Here is a 20,963-nt window from a genome sequence, read left to right on the forward strand (position 1 = left end):
TAGAGTTCCACCATGTGGGCACGTCGCACAGCAGTCGGTGCACTGGCAGATGAAACCGATGTTGCAGGGTGCGCAGGGTGGCAGCGTCCGTGTGGGACTTGCGGAAATGTGCGCTGACCCGGCGCACCTTTCCGAGCAGGTATGACAAGTGTGGGTAGCTTTTCAGAAAGCGCTGAACCACCAAATTAAAGACATGGGCCAGGCATGGCACATGCGTGAGGCTGCCGAGCTGCAGAGCCGCCACCAGGTTACGGCCGTTGTCACACACGACCATGCTTGGTTGCAGGCTCAGCGGCGAAAGCCAGCGGTCGGTCTGCTCTGATAGACCATGCAACAGTTCGTGGGCTGTGGGTCTCTTCTCTCCTAAGCTGATTAGTTTCAGCACAGCCTGCTGACGCTTGCCCACCGCTGTGCTGCCACGCCACGCGACACCGACTGCTGGCGACGTGCTGCTGCTGACACATCTTGATTGCGAGACAGAGGTTGCATTGGAGGAGGAGGGTGGTTTAGTGGCAGAAGCATACACCGCTGCAGATACCACCACCGAGCTGAGGCCCGCAATTCTGGGGGTGGGTAGGACGTGAGCGGTCCCAGGCTCTGACTCTGTCCCAGCCTCCACTAAATTCACCCAATGTGCCGTCAGGGAGATATAGTGGCCCTGCCCGCCTGTGCTTGTCCACGTGTCCGTTGTTAAGTGGACCTAGGCAGTGACCACGTTGGTGAGGGCGCGTACAATGTTGCGGGAGACGTGGTCGTGCAGGCCTGGGACGGCACATCGGGAAAAGTAGTGGCGACTGGGAACCGAGTAGCGCGGGGCCGCCATCATGCTTTTGAAAGCCTCCGTTTCCACAAGCCTATACGGCAGCATCTCTAGGCTGATCAATTTTGCAATGTGCACGTTTAACGCTTGAGCGTGCGGGTGCGTGGCGTCGTACTTGCGCTTGTGCTCAAACTGTGGCGCTAGCGATGTCTGGACGCTGCGCTGAGAGACATTGCTGGATGGGGCCGAGGACAGCGGAGGTGAAGGTGTGGGTGCAGGCCAGGAGACGGTACTGCCTGTGTCCTGAGAGGGGGGTTGGATCTCAGTGGCAGGTTGGGGCACAGGGGGAGAGGCAGTGGTGCAAACCGGAGGCGGTGAACAGGCATCGTCCCACCTTGTGGGGTGCTTGGCCATCATATGCCTGCGCATGCTGTTGGTGGTGCCTCCCCAGCTGATCTTGGCGCGACAAAGGTTGCACACCACTGTTCGTCAGTCGTCAGGCGTCTCTATGAAAAACTGCCACACCGTAGAGCACCTTGACCTCTGCAGGGTGGCATGGCGCGAGGGGGCGCTTTGGAAAACAGTTGGTGGATTATTCGGTCTGGCCCTGCCTCTACCCCTGGCCACCGCACTGGCTCGGCCTGTGCCCACACCCTCACTTGGCCCTCCGCGTCATCGGCCGCGTCCACATCCTCTAGGCCTACCCCTACCCCTCAGCATGCTGTATTACCAGTGATTTGATTTCCCAGGCAGGAAAGAAATTGGCGCAAGGCTGCACTGAACCGTAACTGGTTGCATCTGATTTTTTTACGTTCTCCACGCAGCACACACGTACACGGAGACCTTAGGACTGACACAGGCCGGCCAAATATAATTTTTTCGCTTTTTTGCAAAGGGAAGGCCCCACTGCGTATATTCAATGAAGAATACGTTTAATAACTGTGGTGTGGCCCTGAAAAAGTTTCACACAACTTTAGTGTAGCAGAGTTATTAACTCTGGCAGAGCAGGTATTTGCCAGTCAGGAAAGACAATGGCGCAAGCCTGCAGTAAACCGTAGCTGGTTGCGTCTGATTTTTGTACGTTCTCCACGCAGCACACACGTACACGGAGACCTTAGGACTGACACAGGCCGGCCAAATATAATTTTTTCGCTTTTTTGCAAAGGGAAGGCCCCACTGCGTATATTCAATGAACAATACGTTTAATAACTGTGGTGTGGCCCTGAAAAAGTGTCACACAACTTTAGTGTAGCAGAGTTATTAACTCTGGCAGAGCAGGTATTTGCCAGTCAGGAAAGACAATGGCGCAAGCCTGCAGTAAACCGTAGCTGGTTGCGTCTGATTTTTGTACGTTCTCCACGCAGCACACACGTACACGGAGACCTTAGGACTGACACAGGCCGGCCAAATATAATTTTTTCGCTTTTTTGCAAAGGGAAGGCCCCACTGCGTATATTCAATGAACAATACGTTTAATAACTGTGGTGTGGCCCTGAAAAAGTGTCACACAACTTTAGTGTAGCAGAGTTATTAACTCTGGCAGAGCAGGTATTTGCCAGTCAGGAAAGACAATGGCGCAAGCCTGCAGTAAACCGTAGCTGGTTGCGTCTGATTTTTGTACGTTCTCCACGCAGCACACACGTACACGGAGACCTTAGGACTGACACAGGCAGGCCAAATATAATTTTTTCGCTTTTTTGCAAAGGGAAGGCAGCACTGCGTATATTCAATAAACAATTACTTTTATAACTGTGGTGTGGCCCTGAAAAAGTGTCACACAACTTTAGTGTAGCAGAGTTATTAACTCTGGCAGAGCAGGTATTTGCCAGTCAGGAAAGACAATGGCGCAAGCCTGCAGTAAACCGTAGCTGGTTGCGTCTGATTTTTGTACGTTCTCCACGCAGCACACACGTACACGGAGACCTTAGGACTGACACAGGCAGGCCAAATATAATTTTTTCGCTTTTTTGCAAAGGGAAGGCCCCACTGCGTATATTCAATGAACAATAACTGTGTTGTGGCCCTGCCTACACAATTCTGTCCCTGTAGTATCAATGGAGGGTGCAATGCTCTGCACAGACGATTTTTAGAAAAAAAAAAATATGCAACACTGCTAACAGCAGCCAGCACAGTACTGCACACGGTTAAATTTGGCCCTAGAAAGGACCGTTGAGGTTCTTGAAGGCTACACTCACTCCTAACACTCTCCCTGCCTAAGCACCACTTCTGTCCCTAATGCCGGGTGCAACGGTCTGCACTGCCGATTTTGAGAGAAAAAAAAAACCACTGCTAGCAGCAGCCTGCACACTAGTAGATGTGGCCCTAAGAAGGGCCGTTGGGGTTCTTGAAGCCTACACTAACTCCTAACGCTCTCCCTACAGCAGCTCCAGCACGATAGTACTTTCCCTCAGCTAAGTCACAAGGCATGTGTGGCGAGCCGCGGGAGGGGCCGATTTTTATACTCGGGTGACATCTGATCTTCCCAGCCACTCACAGCAGGGGGGTGGTATAGGGCTTGAACGTCACAGGGGGAAGTTGTAATGCCTTCCCTGTCTTTCAATTGGCCAGAAAAGCGCGCTAACGTCTCAGAGAGGAAACTGAAAGTAACCAGAACACCGCGTGGTACTCGTTACGAGTAACGAGCATCCCGAACACCCTAATATTCGCACGAATATCAAGCTCGGACGAGTACATTCGCTCATCTCTAATAAAAACGTAAAGGGTAAAAAGTAAGGAGAATGGAAAGGGTAGCACATTATGCAGAGGGACATTGGTACATGCAGTCTGAGGAAAATTTAATGCTCCTCTATGTGTATACATATTTTATTCCTTGGTTTCTCGGAAGTAACCATGACTTCATGAAAATTTTCTGTGCAAACAGGTAAACAACTGTACTAAATTAACTCGGGCAAAGCCAGGTATAACCAGCTAGTTATTCATATGTAAGAATAAAAGACAGTGTGTCTTTTTAAAATTATTTAACCTTTATACACATTTGGAGGAGACGAAGAAGAAAGACTGAGACGCTGTCATAATCCGGGATCACTTTACTTAACCTTTTGTTTGTAGTTGCATTACGAAAGACTGATGTTGTTCATCATTTGACATCTACCTGATGCACAAGGACTTTTAAAGAAACAGATGCCAATATTAAACTAATTTATAATTGATTAAATATTGAGTTTTTCTATCCTGTTATTTCAAACACAAGGTAAATATTAACAAGGGTAATGATTTATAAATGGTTCCAATAAGCGTATATTCAACAGGTTTCCTCATCTACTACAGGCTTCAACGAGGTCCTCCGCAAAGATTTGCATTCTGCAGTCATGAAGTGGGCCACTCTGATTTGCTTGCTCTTCTGCACCTTACCAACTGAGGCAAGTCATCTGAAGAAGAGAGATGCAGGTAAGAGATATTACAGACCTAAAGGTAATTATTATTAAAGTAGTCAACAAAAGGATTTATCTTTATCTTTTCCGCTTAAAGCGCTGCAGAATAAGGGCGCCCACCCACTGGTGTTTTTTTTCCCCTGCGAAATTTGCAGCATTTTTTTTCTGCAGGGGTCTATGGGACTTGTAATGTTAAAATCGCGATCGCGCAAAATCGCAATTTACCGCGATTTTGCGCGATCGCGATTTTAACATTACAAGTCCCATAGACCCCCAGGAGAAAAAAAATGCTGCGAATTTCGCAGGGAAAAAAAAACGCCAGTGGGTGGGCGCCCTAAGTTAGCACTATACAAATAAAGATTATTATTATTATTACTTTCCTCCCTGCATAAAGACCACAACTTAGGGTGCTTTTACATGGGACTATCTGTTGGGCATAGATGCTCGACAGGTCGTCCCAGCGAAAGTCGTTCCTGCACTTTTACAGATTTCCAAATCAAGGGTATTTGGTTTGTTATTAGATTTTAGTTTCTAAGATTCTTATTAAAGTAGCACATTTTAAATCAAATCACTCTTAGGCCTTAGTCACACGGGCGTAAATACGCGCGTAAAAAAACGCGTGACCATGTCCATTGCCACCAATATGTTCTATCTTTTGTAGTTGCGTTTTTACGCGCGTATATACGTGCGTAAAAACGCCCGTGGGTTTTTATGCGCGTATATACGCGCGTATTTACGCCTGTGTGACTAAGGCCTTATGCAGTAAATATCCGCATGCAGAGGGCTCTACAATCATAATCATAGCATCCAATGTTAACATTTTTTTATTTTTAATCTTGAGCTGTACTTTATTATTTTGTCTAAAGTTTCAAAACAGGTATCTTTTGCTCCAAAATGCAAACAAACTAAAACACAACACAGAACTCAACATAGGTCATCTTTAGAGATGAGCGAACGTACTCGTCCGAGCTTGATGCTCGTTCGAGTATTAGCGTGTTCGAGATGCTCGTTACTAGAGGCGAGCACCACGCGATGTTCGAGTTACTTTCACTTTCATCTCTGAGACGTTAGCGCGCTTTTCTGGCCAATAGAAAGACAGGGAAGGCATTACAACTTCCCCCTGCGACGTTCAAGCCCTATACCACTCCCCTGCAGTAAGTGGCTGGCGAGATCAGGTGTCACCCGAGTATATAAATCGGCCCCTCCCGCGGCTCGCCACAGATGCATTCTGACAGAGATCAGGGAAAGTGCTGCTGATGCCGGAGCTGCTATAGGGAGAGAGTTAGGAGTGATTTTAGGCTTCAAGAACCCCAACGGTCCTTCTTAGGGCCACATCTGACCGTGTGCAGTACAGCTGAGGCTGCTTTTTGCAGTGTTGCACATTTTTTTTTTTGTATATCAGCCGTGCAGAGCATTGCGTCCAGAGCATTGCGTCCTGCAGTAATTTTGCATAGTCCACGGCCAGTAGTGGTGGTGAGGCAGGGAGAGAGAAAGACATATCCAGTCTATATACACAGTGGGCTTTTCCAAAAAAATTTGGGAAAAAAAATCTGTTTGGGCTGCCTGTGACCGTCCTGACTGTACTGCGTCTCTGCTGGGGGTAGTTGTCCTAATTCATACGCAGTCAGCTAAGTGTTACAGCAGGCTTGCGCAAAATTCTTTCCTGCCTCTGCTGTGCGTTTCGTAAGCGCAGTCAGCCTCCAACCTCAGGCCAATAAGTGGCACATTTAATTACAGCGTTCTGTTTCTGCACTACTGGTAATACAGCATGCTGAGGGGTAGGGGTAGGCCTAGAAGACGTGAACGCGGGCGAGGACGCGGAGGCCCAAGTCAGGGTGTGGGCACAGGCCGAGCTCCTGATCCAGGTGTATCGCAGCCGACTGCAGCGGGATTAGGAGAGAGGCACGTTTCTAGCGTCCCCACATTCATCTCACAATTAATGGGTCCACGCGGTAGACCTTTATTAGAAAATGAGCAGTGTGAGCAGGTCCTGTCGTGGATGGCAGAAAGTGCATCCAGCAATCTATCGACCACCCAGAATTCTGCGCCGTCCACTGCTGCAACTCTGAATCCTCTGGCTGCTGCTCCTCCTTCCTCCCAGCCTCCTCACTCCATTACAACGACACATTCTGAGGAGCAGGCAGACTCCCAGGAACTGTTCCCGGGCCCCTGCCCAGAATGGCCAGCAATGGTTCCTCTCCCACCGGAGGAGTTTGTCGTGACCGATGCCCAACCTTTGGAAAGTTCCCGGGGTCCGGGGGATGAGGCTGGGGACTTCCGGCAACTGTCTCAAGACCTTTCAGTGGGTGAGGAGGACGATGACGATGAGACACAGTTGTCTATCACTCAGGTAGTAGTAATTGGAGTAAGTCCGAGGGAGGAGCGCACAGAGGATTCGGAGGAAGAGCAGCAGCACGATGAGGTGACTGACCCCACCTGGTTTGCTACGCCTACTTAGGACAGGTCTTCAGAGGGGGAGGCAAATGCAGCAGCAGGGCAGGTTGGAAGAGGCAGTGCGGTGGCCAGGGGGAGAAGCAGGGCCAGACCGAATAATCCACCAACTGTTTCCCAAAGCACCCCCTCGCGCCATGCCACCCTGCAGAGGCCGAGGTGCTCAAAGGTCTGGCAGTTTTTCACTGAGAGTGCAGACGACCGACGAACAGTGGTGTGCAACCTTTGTCGCGCCAATATCAGCTGGGGAGCCACCACCACCAGCCTCACCACCACCAGCATGCACAGACATATGATGGCCAAGCACCCCACAAGGTGGGACGAAGGCCGTTCACCGCCTCCGGTTTGCACCGCTGCCTCTCCCCCTGTGCACCAACCTGCCACTGAGATCCAACCCCCCTCTCAGGACACAGGCAGTACCGTCTCCTGGCCTGCACCCACACCCTCACCTCCGCTGTCCTCGGCCCCATCCACCAATGTCTCTCAGCGCACCGTCCAGCCGTCGCTAGCGCAAAGGTTGGAGCGCAAGCACAAGTACACCGCCACGCACCCGCACGCTCAAGCGTTAAACGTGCACATTGCCAAATTTATCAGCCTGGAGATGCTGCCGTATAGGGTTGTGGAAATGGAGGCTTTCAAAGGTATGATGGCGGCGGCGGCCCCGCGCTACTCGGTTCCCAGTCGCCACTACTTTTCCCGATGTGCCGTCCCAGCCCTGCACTACCACGTCTCCCGTAACATTGTACGCGCCCTCACCAACGCGGTTACTGCCAAGGTCCACTTAACAACGGACACGTGGACAAGCACAGGCGGGCAGGGCCACTATATCTCCCTGACGGCACATTGGGTGAATTTAGTGGAGGCTGGGACAGAGTCAGAGCCTGGGACAGCTCACGTCCTACCCACCCCCAGAATTGCGGGCCCCAGCTCGGTGGTGGTATCTGCGGCGGTGTATGCTTCCTCCACTAAACCACCCTCCTCCTCCTCCTCCTACGCAACCTCTGTCTCGCAATCAAGATGTGTCAGCAGCAGCACGTCGCCAGCAGTCGGTGTCGCACGGCAGCACAGCGGTGGGCAAGCGTCAGCAGGCCGTGCTGAAACTACTCAGCTTAGGAGAGAAGAGGCACACGGCCCACGAACTGCTGCAGGGTCTGACAGAGCAGACCGACCACTGGCTTGCGCCGCTGAGCCTCCAACCGGGCATGGTCGTGTGTGACAACGGCCGTAGCCTGGTGGCGGCTCTGCAGCTCGGCAGCCTCATGCACATGCCATGCCTGGCCCACGTCTTTAATTTGGTGGTTCAGCGCTTTCTGAACAGCTAACCACGCTTGTCAGACCTGCTCGGAAAGGTGCGCCGACTCTGCGCACATTTCCGCAAGTCCCACACGGACGCTGCCACCCTGCGCACCCTGCAACATCGGTTTAGTCTGCCAGTGCACCGACTGCTGTGCGACGTGCCCACACGGTGGAACTCTATCCTCCACATGTTGGCCAGGCTCTATGAGCAGCGTAGCGCTATAGTGGAATACCAACTCCAACATGGGCGGCGCAGTGGGAGTCAGCCTCCTCAATTATTTACAGAAGAGTGGGCCTGGTTGGCAGACATCTGCCAGTTCCTTGGAAACTTTGGGGAGTCTACCCAGATGGTGAGCGGCGATGCTGCAATCATTAGCGTCACCATTCCTCTGCTATGCCTCTTGAGAAGTTCCCTGCAAAGCATAAAGGCAGACGCTTTGCGCTCGGAAACAGAGGCGGGGGAAGACAGTATGTCGCTGGATAGTCAGAGCACCCTCCTGTCTATATCTCAGCGCGTTGAGGATGAGGAGGAGGGGGAAGAGACAGCTTGGCCCACTGCAGAGGGTACCCGTGCTGCTTGCCTGTCATCCTTTCAGCGTGTATGGCCTGAGGAGGAGGAGGAGGAGGATCCTGAAAGTGATCTTCCTAGTGAGGACAGCCATGTGTTGGCATGACATTACCTCAGCTGTGATGGGCAATGCAATGGGATATATTTATGTACCGCCGGTGGGTTCCAGGGAGCCACCCATGCTGTCGGTTCACAGGGACTTCACAATAGGGAGTTGTACCTGCCTGTGTCTATGAATTAAAAACCCCGGTCAGGTTGGGGCATGCAGTGTGGGCCGAAGCCCACCTGCATTTAATCTGACGTTAGCTCTGCTGTCCAGGGCACTGCAATGGGATACATTTATGTACAGCCGGTGGGTTCCAGGGAGCCACCCATGCTGTGGGTGCACACGGAATTCCCATTGCGGAGTTGTACCTGCCTGTGACTATTTATAAAAAACTGCGGTCTGACTGGGGCATGCAGACACCTTGACAGAATGAATAGTGTGTGGCACATAGGTTCCCCATTGCTATGCCCACGTGTGCAGCTCCTGATGGCTGTGGCACAGGATTATATTTCTCATTGCTTCTGTACAGCATTGTGGGCTATCGCCTCGCCCCTTTTAAAGAGGGTCGCTGCCTAGCCGTGCCAACCCTCTGCAGTGTGTGCCTGCGGTTCCTCCTCATGGCAGACGCACTTATAAATAAACATGAGGGTGGTGTGGCATTAGGGCAGCTGAAGGCTGCACAGGGACACTTTGGTGTGCGCTGTGGACACTGGGTCGTGCGGGGGGGGGGGAGTTGGGCAGCATGTAACCCAGGAGAAGTGGCAGCGGAGTGTCATGCAGGCAGTGATTGTGCTTTGTTGGAGGTAGTGTGGTGCTTAGCTAAGGTATGCATTGCTAATGAGGGCTTTTCAGAAGTAAAAATTGTTGGGGGGGGGGCACTCTTGCCGCTATTGTGGCTTAATAGTGGGACCTGGGAACTTGAGATGCAGCCCAACATGTAGCCCCTCGCCTGCCCTATCCGTTTCTGTGTCGTTCCCATCACTTTCTTGAATTGCCCGGATTTTCACAAATGGAAACCTTAGCGAGCATCGGCGATATACAAAAATGCTCGGGTCGCCCATTGACTTCAATGGGGTTTGTTACTCGAAACGAACCCTCGAGCATCGCGAAAATTTCGTCCCGAGTAACGAGCACCCGAGCATTTTGGTGCTCGCTCATCTCTAGTCGTCTTGCTTCCAATTAGCTACATTGTCTCCACATTTATGTGGAGGAGTAGTTTAGACATGTCTACATACCATGGGGTTGTCCTACGTAGAAAGAAGATATATTGAAGTCCTGGAATATCGATCAGATCAATCCAGGGTCCCCACACTTGTTATTAGATTTTATTACCTAATTGTTGGATTGAGAGCACAAATCCCTCTGTCTGTCTGGAATTTTCCCCACTTTTTGCATTACCACTAGAGATGAGCGAACGTACTCGTTTCGAGTAATTACTCGATCGAGCACCGCGATTTTTGAGTACTTCCGTGCTCGGGTGAAAAGATTCGGGGGGCGCCGGGGGGTGGAGGGAGGCGTGGTGGAGCGGGGGGTAGCAGCGGGGAACGGGGGAGCCCTCTCTCTCTCCCTCTCCCCCCCCCCACTCACCCACGGCGCCCCCCGAATCTTTTCGCCCGAGTACGGAAGTACTCGAAAACCGCGGCGCTCAGGCGAAAAAGGGGCATGGCCGAGTAGGTTCGCTCATCTCTAATTACCACCAATTGTTGCATTCTTTGCAACTATAACTTCACTACATTGTTAGGGACTTTTTATACATACAGAGTATTTCTGCAGTACGTACCTAAAGACGCACATAAAGACACAGCTCCATAACCCACATTTATACATGTGGATTTTGGTGTGGAATTTTCTGTCCTTATGTGCGTCTTGCAGAAATATTCAATTTGAAAGGTCCCCTACATAAAAGTTTTACAATTACTGTAGAACTTGTTAAAACTTTTGGAGGACCAGAAAAATGATATACCACTTATTTCCCTTATACATCAACTAACCAAGTATACCTGTTCAGTTCTGTATACATGTACAGTATATTTGGTTATATGTGATCATGTTCTTTCACTGTATATAAGCATCTGTTTACTTCCATTTCTTGTGGGAGATATGTTCCAAGCACTTGATTTACAAACTCCAAATATCTTAAGTGTTTGCGAGTTGTGTAGAGTTGACTGTATATTGGTTTACAGTAAAATCCTCAGGGACGTAAAAACATGCTTCCCCTGAGGATTACAGCCCTGCAGGCTATGGACGCGACAGCTCCATGCTGTCGGTTCCCGGAGGTAGCCGACAACCTGGAGCTGTCATGGGGGTGCCACAGGAAGCCCACCCTGGTAATGAATTGAAGTAACTAAAAAGCGTAAAAGTTAGAGTTTCAGCTCCCCTCACAGATTGCATCCATAAGGGGAGCTGAAAGTACTCATCCCCGTCCTCCGCGATTTCCCGCAATCATCTGGTCTGTAAAGAACCTTTGGCCGTCTTCTGCGCATGCATGCCAAAGGAAAAATGACGGCATATGCGCACATTTGAAATCTCCTGCTTTCAGTAGCCGGGAAACAGGAGATCTTTCCGGGGAGTGCGGTGACCAGTCCCCGGACCCGTGATTGCCACTATCCAATGGATAACGGCGATCACGGAAAAGTTCTAAAAAGTAATATAAAGTTAAAGTGTCACCTCCTCTCATGGATCGGATCCATGAGGGGAGATTAAAATACTCACCCCCGTCCTCCACGTGCACAGAAGGGCTCACGCTTCCAGGAGATTTAAAATCCCTCTGCTCCCGGCCAGCATGTGCAGCCTTGAGCAGAGAGAGGTTGTGCATACCGACATAAGATTAGGGCCACAATTAGCATGTTTCTGTACACAGGACAAACAGATGTATCCATTTTGGGGTGAAATTCTTCATTCATCTGTGTGCTGTACAAAGAAACCTGTTTTTAAAATGACACAATTGCCAAAATTGCCAGTAATCCTGCGTACAAATTTGTTTAAATCAATAAATAGTTCGAATAAATTAGATTCAGCGGATGGACAAAATGACAATCCTTTGATGAATAGATCAAACTCTTTTTTTAAAAGTATGTGACTAGAAATATTAAAAATACCATGGGCGGCAGCTATTTTAGAATTCACTTCCGCATTCTGATTGAGGTCATTTTTTTGTTTTTTATTAATTCTTTTTCCGCCTCTTTTTCCTCTCCTACGGGAATGTTTTTGGAGTTTTGAGAGTCGATGGCTGAAAGAATTGTACTATTTTGGATCTGGTTACAGGGGGTGTAGTTATCGCTAGGGGGACTTTTTTCTTTTTTATCGATTTTTTTTCTGAATTTATTTATTTACACGAACTGGTTAACTGGGAGTTGGTAGCAGAACCATTAGGAGTGGTCAAATTAGTAGATGGTAAATAACCAGAAATAGGATCAATTTCTTTAGGAGTATTATGTACATTTGAAAAATATTTTGAGGGGTAGTTCGAGAGGATTCAATTAGTTTATCATTAATTGCTGAAAAATTAGGGGGAGATAAACATGGGGAAAGTTTTAATAATGTCTGTTCAAAACGTAGAAAAGGGGATGATTTTTCTTGCTGATTAGACAACTTAATGGGAGTTGTGGATGTAGAATTTGATGAAGTAGAGGATGCAGTAATATTATTCAGGGATTTTTTTTAGAAATATTACTACTCTTATATGTCTCTATAATAGGTGTTTTAATAATTTTGGGGTTCTCTCTATTATTTGAATTAAGTCTCGTGAGAACCCGAGTTTCACCTGACCATATAGTAACAGTTTTTTTATTATTTTTATTTTTAGTGTTCTGTGTCTTTTTGAAGTTGCCAATTTCAGATATAATGTGGTCGTTATTTTTATTTTTATTATTATAGTCATTCGGATAATAGTGTTTATTTTTAAAATCAACAAAATCTCTAATTAATTTAAATATTTTTTTATGTAAAGAGGGAATCTCGATCATGTTGGTGAAGGAAAACAGATTAGACAGTAGTGACGAGTTATAATACAAATTTGATAAGAAATTATGCAGTGACATTAAACAAGTTTTTTCTAGAGATGAGCGAACGTACTCGTTTCGAGTAATTACTCGATCGAGCACTGCGATTTTCGAGTACTTCAGTACTCGGGTGAAAAGATTCAGGGGGTGCCGGGGGGCGGGGGGAGGCATGGCGGCGCGGGGGATAGCAGCGGGGAACAGGGGGGAGCTCTCTCTCCCTCTCCCCCCCACTCCCCGCTGCAACCCCCCACTCACCCACGGCGCCCCCCCGAATCTTTTCCCCCCACAGTACAGTAGTACTCAAAAATCGCGGTACTCGGGCGAAAAAGTAGCGTGGCCGAGTACGCTCGCGCATCTCTAGTTTTTTCCTTTTATCAATTATTTATTTTAAAAGCAATGGATTTTATCCTTAAAAATAATTATTTTTTATATAAAAAAACTTTATATCTCCAGACCCTAGGTACCGCAATGGGCTGTAAATTTGCACCTGCGTTCGCAAATCCTTTTATGGGCAATTTTGAAAAATCTGATTCTGTAGATACCAATGTAGGTTTTTATAAGAGATTTATTGATGATATTTTAATCATATGGAAAGGTTCTGAAACCAGTTTAAATAAATACGTCGATAACTTAAATATTAATGATAAGAATTTAAAATTTACATGTACCTCCAGCAGAGATCAGGTTATATTTTTAGATTTAGTTTTGATGCATAATAATAACAAGATAATTACTAAGACACACTTTAAGAAAGTTGATCAAAAATTCATATCTAAATTATCACAGCTGTCATGCTAAGCATTGGAAACGAAATATCCCATATGGCCATCTTAAACGCATACGGAGAAACTGCACTTTAGACAAGGATTATGAGGAACAAGCGATAATCCTAAAGGAGCAATTTAAAGACATAACTATCCAATAAAATTATTGAAAATGCATACAACAAGATAGCCATTAATAAGGATTCAATTTTATCAGCAACATCACCCCATAGTTCTATTTTAAAAAATTCTAAAAATAAAACTAATCCATCTTTTATTACCAAATTTAATAACGATAATGTATTAATCAGAGGACTTTTAAAAAAACATTGGCCCATCCTTCTAAATGATCCTTTTTTATCTAGTAATCTGGAAAAAATCCTTCTTTGATTTTTAAAAGATATAAAACCTTACAAAATATTATTGCTCCTTCCAAACCTGACAAAAAAGCAATTATGTTTAAACAAATTAATCCCATTAAAACTGGTGTATCCAAATGTTTTCATAATAAATGTAAATGCTGTCCAATTATTATGCATAAAGGAACAGAAATTGATCTAAATACAAATAAATTCCCAATTCGGCAATATATGTCTTGTAACAATGAAAGTAGTATATTTAATCGAATGTCCATGTAAATTAAAATACATAGGTAGAACCATTAATAAATTAAAAACACGAATAAATAACTATAGATTAAATATTAAAAGTAATTTACGTACCCATAGTCTATCTAAACATTTCAACGATTATCATAATGCAGATTTTTTTAAAATGGAAGTCACTCCTCTGGAATTTATTGAGACTAATTCTATAAGTAAATTACATAAGAAAGAAATGTTCTGGATTCACAGACTTAATACACTGACCCCGTATGGTCTGAATGAAATGCTGGAAGAAATTTAAGTGTGGGCTTTATTTTTATGAATTTTTCTGAAGCATAAATATAAATATCCGTATTGAATGTACGCCGTGGTTTTATATCATATTTATTCCAGGTATATGATTTTATTTTAGGTATATGTCTATATATGTATTTGAATATGATTGTTAGTTACTGAGTAATAACTAGAGATGAGCGAGCACCAAAATGTTCAGGTGCTCGTTGCTCGAGTCGAACTTTCCGCGATGCTCGAGGGTTCGTTTCGAGTAACAAACCCCATTGAAGTCAATGGGCGACTCGAGCATTTTTGTATATCGCCCATGCTCCGCTAAGGTTTTGATTGGTGAAAATCTGGAAAACCCAAGAAAGTGATAGAAACAACACAGAAACGGATAGGGCAGGCAAGGGACAACATGCTGGTCTGCATTTCAGATTCCCAGGTCCCACTATTAAGCCACAATAGTGGCAAGAGTGCCCCCCCCCCCCTAACAATTTTTACTTCGGACAAACCCTCATTAGTAAGGCACAGCTTAGCTAAGCACCACACTACCTCCAACTAAGCACAAGCACTGCCTGCGGGACACACCGCTGCCTCTTCTCCTGGGTTACATGCTGCCCAACCCCCCCCCCCCCCCCACCGCGCGCACGACCCAGTGTCCAAAGCGCACACCAAAGTGTCCCTGCGCAGCCTTCAGCTGCCCTCATGCCACACGCTGGCCTCATAGCCATACCACCCTCATGTCTATTTATAAGTGCGTCTGCCATGAGGAGGAGCCGGAGGCACACACTGCAGAGGGTTGGCAGGGCCAGGCAGCGACCCTCTTTAAAAGGGGCGGGGCGATAGCCCACAATGCTGTACAGAAGCAATGAGAAATCCAATACTGTGCCACCTCCGACAGGAGTTGCAAACGTGGGCATAGCAATGGGGAATCCATGTGCCACACAGTGTTCATTCTGTCAAGGTGTCGCATAGCTCAATCGACACTGCAAGGGGAAACCATCTGCACTCTGCCCCCTACCCAAGTCAGTCAGTGTCTTTGTGCCAGACAGGTCAAACACCGCGATGGGAACTAAGTTTGCACCAAGAGCATAGGTGGGTCCTAGGAAACCCAAGACATGAACAAAAAATTGATCTGAGTGGCCAAACATGGCAGACTTGCACCGCGCCCACGACATAGGCCTCGGCCCACAGCTTCAACAATCCTAGGCAGGAAGCAGACTTTCACTTCACCCAGGACATAGGCCTCTGCACAAACCCTCAGCAATCACGGGCCTACATTGGACTCCAATGCTAGCGTAGCTGTGCATGTCTCATTAGCGCTGTAATGCTCCTGTAGTTTGTCCCAATGCAGTGCCCCGGATAGTAGAGCTAACGTCAGATTAAATACAGGTGGGCTTCGGCCCACACTGCATGCCCCAGTCAGACTGGGTTTTTTTATAAATAGTCACAGGCAGGTGCAACTCCGCAATGGGAATTCCGTGTGCACATAAATATATCCCATTGCAGTGCCCTGGACAGCAGAGCTAACGTCAGATTAAATACAGGTGGGCTTCGGCCCACACTGCATGCCCCAGTCAGACTGGGGTTCTTTATAAGTAGACACAGGCAGGTACAACTCCGTGTGGACCGACCGCATGGGTGGGTCCCAGGAAGCCAACAGCGGTACATAAATAAATCCCGTTGCATTGCCCTGCACAGCTGAGGTAACATCAGATTAAATACAGGTGGGCTTCGGCCCACACTGCATGCCCCAGTCAGACTGGGGTTTTTTATGAACAGTCATAGGCAGGTACAACTCCGCAATGGGAATTCCGTGTACACCCACAGCAGGGGTGGCTCCCTGGAACCCACTGGTGGTACATAAATATATCCCATTGCATTGCCCTGGACAGCAGAGCTAACGTCAGATTAAATACAGGTGGGCTTCGGCCCACACTGCATGCCCCAGTCAGACTGGGGTTCTTTATAAGTAGACACAGGCAGGTAGAACTCCGTGTGCACCGACAGCATGGGTGGGTCCCAGGAAGCCACCGGCGGTACATAAATAAATCCCATTGCATTGCCCTGCACAGCTGAGGTAACGTCAGATTAAATATAGGTGGGCTTCGGCCAACACTGCATGCCCCAGTCAGACTAGGTAAATGTTTTTTGGGCCATGTACGTGGAACAGCGCGATGGGAACACTTAGTGCACCCATAGTATGCACCGACCCCTGTAATACTCCTGTAGCTAAGGTATACGCACACCCCACTAACAGTTATGTTGCAGAAGTCTAAGGAGACCCAATTAACACTTCCGTAGTTACCGTATAGATGGACCCCAGTTACATTTCAGTAGCTGCAGTATAGGCAGAGCAACGTTTCAGTTACATTTCAGTAGTAACGGTATTGACAGACCCCTGTAACATTTCCGTAACAACAGGATAGGCATAGCCCAGTATTAGTGGGATTTCAGTAGTAACAGTATAGACAGATTAACAACACCTATGTGGAAAAGCTAGTATTTTCTAAGACAAGAGAGGGGCATTTGATTGCAATGAAAAGGATACTCAAGGTACTGAAAGTCTGCACTCCTTCTCATCTCAAGCTGGAAAATGGAAAGGCTACATTCCTATGGTTTCTGTTGTCCATTTCATTTACAGCAGTATTGACAGACCCCAGTAACATTTCAGTTCCAGCAGTGCAGACAGACCCCAGTAACATTTCAGTAGTATCATTAGGGATAGGCTCCAGTAATATTTCTGTAGCAACAGTATAGACAGACCCCAATAACATTTCAGTAGTAGTAACAGTATAGACAGACCCCTTTAACATTTCCGTTGCAGCAGTATTGACAGAGTGCAGTAACTTTTTAGTTGTAGTAACAGTATAGACAGACCCCATTAACATTTACGTTGAAGCAGTATGGGCAAAGCTTCAGATTCACATTTCCCTGGCAGCAATGTAGGGAGAACATTTTTTTTTTAACATTTCAGTAGTAGCAATATAGTCAGACCCCAGTAACATTAACGTAGAAGCAGTATGGACAAAGCAGCAGATTCACAATTCCCTTGCAGCAGTGTAGGGAGAGTACAGCTTTTGTTACATTTCAGTAGTAGCAGTACAGTCAGACCCCAGTAACATTAACGTAGAAGCAGTAAGGGCAAAGCAGCAGAAAAACATTTTCCTGGCAGCAGTGTAGGGAGAGTACAGCATTTGTAACAATTCAGTAGTAGCAGTATAGACAGGCCCCAGTAACATTTACGTACAAGCAGTATGGACAAAGCAGCAGATTCACAATTCCCTTGCAGCAGTGTAGGGAGAGTACAGCAGAGCAAGCCAACACCTACAGGGCATTCAGTGCAAGTATGGCCAATGTGTCCAGCTTTGACACCCAGTAGTCGTACGGAGCAGAGGCGTCACGGAGGACGGTGGTACGATCGGCTACATACTCCCTCACCATCTTCTTACAGTGCTCCCTCCGACTCAGCCTGGACTGGGGAGGTGTGACGCAGTCTTGCTGGGGAGCCATAAAGCTGGCAAAGGCCTTGGAGGGTGTTCCCCTGCCTGCGCTGAACATGCTGCCTGATCTCCGCACGGAGGTGAGGGTGTGGGTCCAGGCCAGGAGACGCTCGTGCCTGTGTCGTGAGAGGTGGGTTGGATCTCAGTGGCAGCTTGGGGCCCAGGGGGAGAGGCTGTGGCGCAAGCCGAAGGCAGTGAACGGCCTTCGTCCCACCTTGTGGGGTGCTTGGCCATCATATGCCTGCACATGCTGGTGGTGGTGAGGCTGGTGGTGGTGGCTCCCCGGCTGATCTTGGCACGACAATGGTTGCACACTACTGTTCGCCAGTCATCTGCGGTCTCAGTGAAAAACTGCCACACCTTAGAGCACCTTGGCCTCTGCATGGTGGCTTGACGTGAGGGGGTGCTTTGGGAAACAGCTGGTGGATTACCCCAGGCCACCCCACTGCCTCTTCCAACCTGTCCTGCGGCTGCAATTGCCTCCCCCTCTGAAGACCTGTCCTCAGTTGGCTTATCACACCAGGTGGGGTCAGTCACCTCATCGTCCAGCGGCCCTTCCTCCGAATCCTCTGTGCGCTCCTCCTTCGGACTTACTGCCCTTACTACTACCTTACTGATAGACAACTGTGTCTCATCGTCATCATCCTCCTCACCCACTGAAAGCCCTTGAGACAGTTGCCAGAAGTCCCCAGTCTCATCCCCCGGACCCTGGGAACTTTCCAAAGGTTGGGCATCGGTCACGACAAACTCCTCCGGTGGGAGAGGAACCATTGCTGCCCAATCTGGGCAGGGGCCCAAGCTCAACTCCTGGGAGTCTGCCTGCTCCTCAGAATGTGTCATTTTCATGGAGTGAGGAGGCTGGGAGGAAGGAGGAGCAGCAGCCAGAGGATTCAGAGTTGCAGCAGTGGACGGCGTGGACTGGGCAGTCGATAGATTGCTGGATGCACTTTCTTCCATCCACGACAGGACCTGCTCACACTGCTTGGTTTTTAATAAAGGTCTACGACGTGGACCCAAAAATTGTGATATGAAGCTGGGGACCCCAGAAACTGTCCTCTCTCCTACTCCCGCAGCAGCCGGCTGCGATTCACCTGGACCAGGAACTCGTCCTATGCCCACACCCTCACGTGGAACTCCGCGTCCTCGACCGCATCCACGTCCTCTACCCCTACACCTCAGCATGGTGGATTAAGAATCGATCAGAGACAGAGCGGTGTAAAAATTTTTGTGAATTATTGCTGCGCAGTTGGTGGCTGCCAGCGGTAATATAACGCAAAATGAAGCCAGAGATAAATTATTAGGAAGGCTGCACGCAGGCCTGCTGGCGTATAACATAGAGCGGTGTAAAAAAATTGTGGTTTCTTGGCGTACACTTGGAGGCAGACAGCGCAGTCGTTACACTAACTGTGGACACTAAATATTTAAATGAAGGCTGCACGCAGGCCTTGCTGTGCACTATGCAGTTTGGATGGACGTAAAGTCCCACAGTCCACGCAGGCAAATGCACTGGGTCAACGGTAGCCGTAAAAAGGATTTCTTTTTTAAATTTCCTTTTTTTTCTATGCAATGCAGGCTGACGCTATGCAGTGTGTATTGCACTTTCAATCTATGGGCGTCTGACACACCGTACACTTCTGAGGCAGCTGGCGTATAACATAGAGCGGTGTAAAAAATTGGTGGTTTCTTGGCGTACACTTGGAGGCAGACAGTGCAGACGTTACACTAACTGCGGACACTAAATATTTAAATGAAGGCTGCACACAGGCTCTGCTGTGCAATACTGAGGTACTACAACTCCCAGCAACCACAGAGTTAAATGCACACGGTCACAGGTTGCCCTAAGAAGAACCGTTGGGGTTCTTGTAGACAGGATTCTACACTACCACTGTCCCTGCCTGACCAATACTGCCCCTATACTCAAGTACAGACTGCAGCCTGAGAACGCTATAGCCTGCACGCCCGATATACATTAAAAAAAAGTACAAAACTGCTCACAGCAGCCACAACAGTAATGCACTAGGTGAGCTGTGGCTCTAAGAAGGCCCGTTGTGGTTCTTGAAGACTCTAAAACTGTCCCTATAGCAGCAGCAGCACTTTCCCTGATCTCTCTTAGCGTGTGTCTGTGGCGAGCCGCGGGCGGGGCTGATTTAAATACTCGGGGGTCACTTGATCTCGCCAGCCACTCACTGCAGGGGGGTGGGATAGGGCTGGAAAGTCACAGGAGGAAGTTGTAATGCCTTCCCTGTGTTTCTATTGGCCAGAAAATGGCGCAAATTTCTCAGGGAAGGAAATGTAATTGACTCGAGTGCCGTGTGGTGCTCGTCTCGAGTAACGAGCATCTCGAACACACTAATACTCGAACGAGCATCAAGCTCGGACGAGTGCGCTCCCTCATCTCTAGTAATAGCATATAATTTTTATTTTTTATTCATATTATTATTTGAATATTGCCTATAGGATAGTTATGCCATGTGTTCTCTTATTGTATTATACTATGTTTATTTAACACAGCTCTATGCTAGGTTGCTGTATCGAGAAAGTATTGCGGAGACCGTGTTCTGTTTATCTAACACTGTCTTATTAAAGTTGTTTGAAAGCTTGGAAGGCTACGTGCATTCCAAGTGACGCACATTCACGCAGACGATTTTACTGGGAGGCACGATCCCGCCCCCCTTTTGATTGCGGTGAACGCTCTACGGCGTGTCTGCAACTAACTTCATAGGCATGTAAGTATTATATATGTTTGTGTATTTCTTGTTTATTCGTATGAGCTTGAAAAAGGTGACCATCTGTAACCGAAACACGTTGCTCTATTTAATGAAATAAATATTTTTAAAATTGGATTGTTTATATCCTATCGAAAGACCTTACCTTTTTTCCCTAAGAGCGTGGAAAAAACATTTTTTGTTTTTGTATCTAAATTGATTTTTTCCAAAATGTTCCCAATTTTGACACTTTTAATAAATATACACAAATTCTGTCAGTCTATTTTTACCACCTAAATGAAGTGCAACATGTGGTGAAAAAACAATGTCAGAATCACTTGGATATGCAAAACCTTTACGGAGCTATTCTATGTTAAAGTTACACATGTCAGATTTCCAAAATTTGACTCCGTCACTAAGGCACAAACAGACTTCGTCACTAAGCGGTTACGAGCTTGTTCACAGTTGCATGACGGCCCTTCGTTATTCAGCTCGATTCCAGGAGCTGAACAACAGCAAGAGGAGAAGTGCTGGATCCTGAACATACCGGACCCAAACGCTACCAAATGGAATCCATTCACTGTAATCGGTACTGC

The 20,963-nt window shown here is 47.6% G+C and overlaps 1 protein-coding gene across 1 annotated transcript in view; it reads left to right on the forward strand.

The window, feature by feature from the left end:
- Positions 1 to 4,040: 4,040 nt before the first annotated feature.
- LOC136610703 (albumin-like) overlaps positions 4,041 to 20,963 on the forward strand; it is a 48,424-nt gene continuing 31,501 nt past the window's right edge. Inside the window, exon 1 of the mRNA XM_066589912.1 lies at positions 4,041 to 4,168. Within this exon, the coding sequence (XP_066446009.1) occupies positions 4,090 to 4,168 (79 nt within the window). The 5' untranslated portion in view covers positions 4,041 to 4,089. The remainder of the gene's footprint in view (positions 4,169 to 20,963) is intronic.

Source organism: Eleutherodactylus coqui, chromosome 2 (assembly GCF_035609145.1).
Source record: "Eleutherodactylus coqui strain aEleCoq1 chromosome 2, aEleCoq1.hap1, whole genome shotgun sequence".
NCBI lineage: Eukaryota > Metazoa > Chordata > Amphibia > Anura > Eleutherodactylidae > Eleutherodactylus > Eleutherodactylus coqui.